At 35.3% G+C, this 9,266-nt stretch overlaps 1 protein-coding gene across 1 annotated transcript; it reads right to left on the minus strand.

Annotated features, from left to right (window-relative positions):
- Window positions 1-6,618: 6,618 nt before the first annotated feature.
- On the minus strand, window positions 6,619-8,585 carry Smp_167750 (putative fatty-acid amide hydrolase; the record flags this gene model as incomplete). The annotated part of the gene is made up of 2 exons (XM_018795980.1): window positions 6,619-8,455; window positions 8,557-8,585. 2 exons carry the CDS (start codon window positions 8,583-8,585, stop codon window positions 6,619-6,621), a joined length of 1,866 nt encoding a protein of 621 aa, XP_018650238.1.
- Window positions 8,586-9,266: the final 681 nt, after the last annotated feature.

Below are 9,266 nucleotides of genomic sequence, written 5' to 3' on the forward strand. Positions count from 1 at the left end.
TCATAGTCAATGAAGTTGATGTATAGTGACGAGTTCCATTCAACTGATTGTTCGACGATGATCCGTAGTGTCACGATTCGGTCTGTGCGAGATCGATCCTTGCGGAATCCAGCCTGTTGATCCCGGTTCCGCCACACTCTGTTGAAAACTTTTCCTGGTACTGATAACAAACTGATGTCTCTGTAGTTCTCACATTTGCTCAGATCTCCTTTCTTTGGTATCTTGATGAAGTGTCCTTCTTCCCAGTCCGTTGGCACTTGTTCCTCCTCTCAAATCTTCTTGAATAATAGGTGAAGCATGGTTGCAGTTACTTCTGTGTGTGACTTCAGTGCTTCAGCTGGTATATTGTCATGTCCTGCCGCCTTCCCAATTTTGATTTGTCTGATGGCCATCTTCGTTTCTTTGATCGTTAGTGAAGTGACATCTATGGGAAGGTTAGTGTGTGCTGTTTCGATTTCCGGTGGATTCAGTGGAGCTGATCTATTCAGCACTTCCTCGAAGTATTCTGCCCATCTTTTCCCCTGTTCTTGAATCTCCGTGATTGTCTTTTCTTCTTTGTCCTTGACTGGTCTCTCTAGTTTGCTATATCTCCCTGCTAGTTTATTCGTTGTATCGTATAGTTGTTTCATATTCCCTTCTCCCGAAGCTTTTTCCGCCGTCGTTGCTAGTTCTCCCATGTATTTCTGCTTGTCGGCCTTAATGCTTTTCTTCTTTTTCTTGTTTGCCTCTGTGTAGTCTACTTGTGTTCGACTGTTGTTAGTTGCTGTCTTCTTGTTCTTCCTTTCTTCAATATAGTCCAGAGTTCCCATAGAATTCCATTCCTTATGATGATGCTTCTTGCGACCCAGAACCTCCTGACACGTTGAAGTTAGTGCTTCTTTGATCTCTTTTTAGTTGTCCTCCATAGTAGTTTCTTCTTTCAGTAGATCCTGTAAAGCTTGGAACCTGTTGTTGAGAGTTATCTTGAATGGGTTGAGTTTGTGAGTATCTCGGAGGAAGGCCGTATTGAACTTTTGTAATGCTGTTTCCTCAGTTGTCCAGTGTTTCTTTAGCTTCAGTTTCATCTTGGCCACAACCAGGTGGTGATCTGAAGCTATGTTAGCTTTTCTCCTGGTTTTCACGTCTTCCATTGTCCTTCGGAATTTTTTGATGATACAAATATGATCTATCTGGTTCTCCGTGGTGTTGTCCGGTGAGATCCATGTAGCTTTTGTATGCATTTATGTGGAAATATTGTGCCGCCTATAACCAATTTGTTGAATGCACATAGATTTGCAAATTTATTCCCATTTACATTCATCTCTTCCAGTCCATGTCGTCACATAATATCTTCATATCCTGTGTTGTCCACTCCGACTTTAGCATTTAGATATCCCATCAGGAAGGTGAGGTCCTTTCCTGGGCATTTTGCCATGGTTGATTGCAGCCTCGAGTAGAACTGATCTTTTTCGTCGTCGTTGTTATCATTGGTGGGTGCATAACATTGGGTATCATTCATTGTGACCCCTTCCTTCTTTGTTTTGAATGATGCTTTGATGATTCTGGATCCGTGAGATTTCCATCCTAGAAGTGCATTTCGTGCTTCTCTGGACTGCATTAGAGCAACTCCCTGAGTGTGTGTGGCACTTTCCTTTTCAAGACCAGAGTACAGCAGCATCTCTCCCTTATCTAGTCTTTGTTGTCCAGCTTGAGTGCAATAGATTTCTCTAATTACTTGTACTGTCAACTTGTATCTCCGCATTTCTGTTGCCATTTGAATGGTCTTCCCGATCTCTCACATTGTTCAGACATTCCATATACCGATAAAAATTGTTGCTCTGGTTGTTAGAAGGAGCATCGGTCTCGTGACTTCCGATGGACCTCGGGTTTCATCATGAGACGTCATAATTCTTCCTTCAACTCTCAGGGTAGAGTTTAAATGGTTAAATTTGCTTAGTCTGGTTGGCGTCTTTTTAGATAAAGATAAAGATATATCGGCATTCAACGTAGTGTTGTCATTATTAAGGAGGTATCAAACGGGACAATCCGGAATGATATGATAAAATACCTAACATATCACCACATGCATTTATGGCTAACCCTATGTCACATGTTTGCTGTGAAACCAAAAGTCATAGGTAGTGTATATCAATTCTGACCCTCATATTCCTGAACCAGCACATTAGGTGTGTATGCCTTCCAAGTACAGAACACTAGAATTACTTTCTAATTTTTGCCGTAACTGCATATGTGTGATAAACCACTAGAGAAGTGGTTGTTTCTACGCAAGTTGGTCCTTACTCACTAATGTGTGAGCTATTAACCTATTGGACAGCCCTTTTATTTACAGGTACACAAGTTATGGATATCCAAAGAGTTAAACCTTACAATATTTATTTCTTAATAGGTCCGTATATCATATGTGTACCAAGACGACTTAACGGAAGACAATATTCGTTGCCAGTTAAAGTAAAATGACTACAGGCCTATTGAGGTATAGAGTTGTTACCTATAATGGATTTCAAAATACATTCGGGCTTGTGTGCTTAAATTCCTGGGCACCGTAAAACTTTAGCTTTTAACTTTCATGTATAACACACTCACAAACTAATAGGATGAAAACACTTGTTAAGAGCTGATAGACAAGAAATGTATAAACAAGCTTTCTAGAGTAACTGGATGGAGGCACATCCAGCTGACGAGTCCCAAACAGGACGAAACGAGGGTCCTGGATTCCACTGCTAGCCAATATTCATCTTTACTTCAATAACTGGATCCTAGTTACTGTTTTTTCCACTGCATAGCTGTATGAAAGAACTGCAATAATCTAGGCTGATATTAATATAAATCGTGGTGGGTCTCAGCAGAAGAGCTGATTCAAGATATAACAATGCGCAAAGCTACCAATGATATACCAAAAAGAATTAACACTACAAACCCAAGTGTGTGTTTATAAGCAAAGCAAAATGTAACAAAGTATAATTATAATATAAATGGTATATTAAATAAGAAAATGATAACAGTCATTATGTCATGAATGTTACTTGTAAGCTGATCTCTGAGATAACAACTACAAACGAGTTGACTTGGTCAACAAGGTTTCTCTGCACGTGATGGCACCAACGGCGTAATGAGAATGGTTAAATCTGATAATATTATTTAAAAATAATCCGGGTCAAAACTCCATCGAGAAACAATAGATATGGAATATATACAAATAAAGTGTAACAAATAAAGAAAAATGAGGTCTCCATTTTATCGTTACAAAAATCATTGAATAAACATGTCATAATAAAACTTCATATACCGAATGAAAAGCAGTTTATAATGCATTGTTCAAGAAATGGTTCAAAATAGTTGTGGACGGAATAGAAGAAGCTTTCGCTTAACGGACTTCCGTGTCTAGTAGCAGTAGGTCACCAATATCTCCAGGTAGGAATTTCGATAAAACGTAAGAACCAATGAAAAGCGGTAACATATCTTACCAGTTAGTATCCTTATATTTTTAATAACGCTTATCTACTCTTTAAATTTATCTATTAACCCAAGTTGCTGCTAAACCAAGTAAGTTTAGCTAAAAATTGTCCACACTGATCGATAATATAATACAAAATACATGGGTCATTAAATTAACTAGACAACATATATACCCCCAGAATTTCTCACACAACTTCAAATACACAAGACTAACCGTAAAACCACCATACAGAAATTTCTCGCTCTTTTACCAAGCATTCTAACACAACACACGTTAGCTTGTGGTATGTGGTGCGGTGCGGTCGAATATGTGACAAAAAACTGCCAAATAATTCAACTGTTCAGAATGAAATGAAAAGTATATCGAAAATAATCATTATAAATGCCATATATAGTCACTGAACGAACAGAAAAATATACTACATGAGACACTTCACTTACATGGCAACGCGACATCATTATTCACAAACAGCTTAACGGGAAATTAGCCTTGTGAAGAAACCATTTCGGGTTTCTTCAGAAATGCATTTATACAAAGTCTCAATCATGTTTGCATAATATTCGCTTATATTTAAACAGGTTATATATATATATATATATATATATATATATATATATATATATATATATATAAATAAATAAATAACGAAGTAAATCTTTAATGAAGTAAGACTTGACGGTAGAATAAGAGTTTGTGCAGTAATAGTTTAGAATGATGTTATGAAAGTCTTACTTAATTTTAGAGAATAATCGTGGAATATCAATTTGTATGAGTCATATACACGTGGTAAAGATAAAAATGAATCTCAAAAGTTAGTTTATTTAAGTGTAACACAAGACATTATGTTTTTAGTTCTAAACTTTGGATGTCTAGGAATTAAATTTGTGCAGAAAGAAAAGAGAGGAAAGAAAAGAATATCTGGTGTGTCATGGGATCAACCATGATAATAATAACAATAAAAATAATATATATGAACATAAGCGGACTTTGGATAATTAGATGAAAAGAAACAAAACAAACGAACAAAATTTCAAAGGTCCCACTTACTTTACAGTCAATTAGATAGATATTGGACCTCGTTCATTTAAATCATTGGTTATCACACTGATATTTGATAAATGACCCTAAACCACTTTCGGAAAGAAAGTCATCAAAGAAACTTTTGAGCCGAGTTATAGTTTCACTATAGCGGAGGTTTAACGGAAGTCTGCTCCACATGGTTGAATAGGGAATGACGAATAAATTCTGATACGAATTTGTGTGGGTTCTCTGAATCGATAGAATATTCTCTTAATTGCTCAGGTTGTGGCATTATATGGCAGAGAACGAAGGAGTGGATGTCGAAGAGTAAGAAATTCCATTTATAAGCTGATAGACAAAGACAAGGTTTGATTTATTGCGCCTAATCCAGAGAGGTTCTAATTTGAGTTGTTGACGTCTTTGGTGGTAATCCTTGTTGTTGGAATGCCCCGGAACAGCTCTAGTTAATCTTCATTGAACACCTTCAATTTATATCAAGTCATAATGCCTGCAATTACTGTAAACTAAAATACCATGTTTAAGGATGGGTAAGATACATTTTTCATATAACACTAATGGCCATTTGATGTTATTGAAACTTATCATAATGAATCCAATCAGATTTAAGATAACACGTATTTGATTTTAGCGCGAAATTCACTCACCCAAATGGCTAAATAGCATTTTGAAAAATTTTACCCGATGTCAGTTTGTGATGAAAACCATAACTCTTATTAGTAACCCTAAAGACAAAGTGTAAATCCTAATCCTAATTCCTCAAACTAATTTATAACCCCCCTTTAACCATAGTGAGTTGCTCTACATCTTCAAGGTCACTTAAGCATCGCTCAAACTATGATCACTTTACTTAACCAATATTGCTGAAAATAAAATGCAGCTGAGTCAAATTAGACATTGAGTTATAACGCAAACCAACCGTCCATAATTTCCAGTTCTAGGCAGATTATATTCCTTTACTTATTTTATTTGTCTACTAAAAAAAAATATATATACATGTATATATACGTCAAGCTGTTACTCTAAACAACTCATTTTCATGGAAAACTAGGCCTACATTTCTGTCACCTAGGTAGACCATCGTTCTTAATCACCGGTTAAACAACTTACAATTTATTGAACACTGATGAATTTAGATGATGTGGAGACGAGCAAGCTGAAATCTAGGATTATGGGGATTGAGTTGTAGTAGCAACGGTAATAAGGAAATTTCATGTGAATAATAAACAACTATCAAAACTGGAAAAATCTACATTATAAAATCAGTGGATTGGATATTATGCGTATGTAAGACTTCTATATTACACAATAATTGAAACACTCAATAACCCAAGAGATACAGTTGAAATGTCTGATTTTGGAGGGATTCCAGGAATATTTTGAACAATTGAAAGCAAGGTGTGACACAAGTATTATGATAAACAATATTATGTATTGAAGGAGATCGGACAAAATTTATAGGATACCCAGTTCAAACCACATTAGTGTAATAAAGAATACTGAGTATAATTCTCTGCATAACAATTACTGTAACTAACTAGTACTTAAAATAAATGAAAATCGTAGATAAATTGCTGTCCATTGGCTAATAATGAATTTCTGTTTCGATTTCAACAAATATTTGTTATTATAAGCAAAGATGGATAGTGGCTAGCAGTGGAATCCAGGATGCGCGTTTCGTCTTATTTAGAACTCGTCAGCTGCATGCACCTGCATCTCAGAGTTAATGTTCACTCTGTGACTCGAACCCAGTGCCGCTGGCTTCAAACGCCACCGTGTTATCCACTCAGCTACTGAGTCCTGATAACCACTTGCTTGTGCAATGGGGTGAACTTTAAATTCACTTGGTATTGTTTGTTTGAATCTTCCCATTGATATTTAGGACTACAATTTATACATTTGAAATACAGCGTGAACAAAAACTAAACAATGTCTAGAAATTTTTATATTTCAGTGAAGGAGGTTAGTAGGTTTGAAAATTCGGAAGCTGAATCCAGTTTTTTTCACACTAAAATATTATACTTTTTTGTAGATTAAATGGTAATGAATATTTTACAGCAACGCGATAATATATGATCAAACTAAGTCAAATGAAGAAATAAGTTCTAAAATAACAGTTCTAACTATTCAGTCAGTGTTCTTGATGTCTCCAGTTCTTTCATAACATATAGCACACGCTCTTCTTGCCATGGTTTACCAATGATTTGTACACCGACCGGTAAGCCTTCACTTGTTTCCTGATACTTAAATACATTATAAAGATATCGATTGCCAACTTTCTTGTATTCTTCAGCCAACACATTTGAGTTTTGTACATCTTCTTTATTCACATATCCCATTGGAACTGTTCCAGCTGGATAATCTAGCATGTTAAACAACACTGTATAAGCAACAGCTGGTGTAACAAACATCGATTTAGCAGACTTTGGAAACGCGGGGAAGGGGAAAACTGGACAAATGATTGCATCTAAATTACCAGCTTCTTCCATAGCTCTTTGAAATTCATGTCTATAAAACTCAATATCTGAGATTAAGTTTAATGTTTCCGCTTCGCCTCTAGGACCATCCAAGAAACTTGTAACTGCAGCTGGTCTACCAAAGATAATTGTCAATAATTTATCAATCATAACTTTCAGCCAGTGTGGGGTATTAATTAAAAGACGAAGAAATTTAGTGTGTTCATTTAGTGGTTCTGCAAACAAAGCCTCTTGAACATGATATTTTGTGTCAACAGAAATCGCCTTCATACCTAATTCATAAGCCCATTTTATGTTAGGTGGATGAAACGGTAACAATATATGACCGCGTTGTCTTAGAATGTCCACTGACTCATTCACTATTCTTCGAACACTTGGAACGCTAGTAATAATTAGTGGATCCTCTAGAGTCACATAATATCCGATTGTCAATTTCGGCTTATCTATACCCGCGTAGATCATATCATTAAACAGTAATGGTGGCACATACGGATCCATTTGAAACATTTTTGTTGTTAAAAGTGTACGCATTAATTTAGCTAGATCATCCACTCTTCTACCCATTGGTCCAACACATACTCTCAATAATATTGACTTTTTATGACCGATCACACCTACACCTTTACTACTAATACGATTAGTTGTTGGTTTTAAACCAACAAGACCACAGAACACCGAAGGAATTCGTATACTTCCAGCCAAATCTGTTCCAATTCCAACTGGAGATCCCCGTAGACCTAAAAGTACACCTTCACCGCTAGAACTTCCGCCTGTTTCATGTTCTGATGAATGAGGATTGGACATATCACCAAACACTGGATTTATTCCACTCAGAGATAGAGCTGTTTGAGAAGTTGCTGTCAGAACAAAAGGTATTGCTCCTTCATGTCTAAGTACTTCCACTATGCAACAATCTTTATGTGATGGTTTATTACATCGGTTTATCAAACCAAACGTTATATCATATCCCTTGATCGAACACAATTCTTTTAAACTAACAGGAATACCAACCAATGTTTGTTTACTTGTGGGTAAGCGATTCATATTAGCAAGGTCAACAGCCAATTCCTCAGCTTCATCAAGAAATTCACATATTCCTGAGTTTCCTGAGTCATATAATTGTAAAGCCTTCATTTGATAAGCGTGTAACAAGTCAACTGATGTAAATTTGCCTTCAACTAAACGTTCTTGAATAGTATCTAAATTCAGATCTGTAACTGATAGTAAATCAATATTTGATGTGCTTTTCGTGGATGAAAGATGTTCCTTCAGCTGATCCATTCGTTGAGTTATTGATTGCCTTTTACGTAATAATTTGATACGCAATTTAGACTTTTTCTTGAAATATTTCACAGCATGACCAAGAATAAATATGATGAAAATCGGTAATAAAATTAAACGAACTGCATATTTTGTTATCGATGCCAATAAAGTCGGAAGTAAATACCAACAGAATCGTAAACTTTGTTCCATATTTCGTTTTCTAAAATATACAGAGTTTATATCATTATGAAATATTAAAGTCACATCAGTTATGGTACTTATACAAATAAATGATTATTAACTCATCGTATATAAGATTACGGTTCAGATATGTAAGCTATGAGTTTCATTTCTGACAAGTACAGTTGTCTGGTACGTGACTTTGAGAGTTATTCTGCGATTCGAACTCATGTATTATCATCATCTTATACATTTAGATAATTAGTTTACCTATTTATCCGATATTTGTTTATTTAATAATTGGAAGAAAGAGGGATCGCAAGATAGAAAGATAAGACTAGGAGTCCTGAATTTTAGATAACTGAAAAATCACGCAAAATCTGTTAAAACATAGTACCATAAAATTCAATAGTTGTAAATACAGAGTTATAAATTAAGAGGAACAAGAAAAAAACTCTAATAATTGTAGTTATAATTGAAAAAACTAACTACCTAATTTACTACTCGATAATAAAACAGTAGGATAAAATTACAAGAAGTTATGATAAACTACTGAATGATGGATAGCTTGATTGAAATTTACAAAAGGGGATTTAAATTTTAAACTAAAAACATGTATAATATAATGAAGTTATATGATTTGACAGGACTTATGTTAAATATATTGTTCAATGAGTTGGCTCTTAAGGAAACCTGGATAGGAAACCTCATTAGCGGTGAAACCGTGTTTTATTTGAAGTTAGATCAAATGACTGGAACTATAAGTGAATGCATGGTAAGAAAAAGTTTAACTGGATATTTGTAACTAATCAGTTTCAAGGAAACACTAGACAAGTAGGTTATTTCCACAG

This window comes from Schistosoma mansoni, chromosome 2 (genome assembly GCF_000237925.1).
Source record: "Schistosoma mansoni strain Puerto Rico chromosome 2, complete genome".
NCBI classification, from domain to species: domain Eukaryota; kingdom Metazoa; phylum Platyhelminthes; class Trematoda; order Strigeidida; family Schistosomatidae; genus Schistosoma; species Schistosoma mansoni.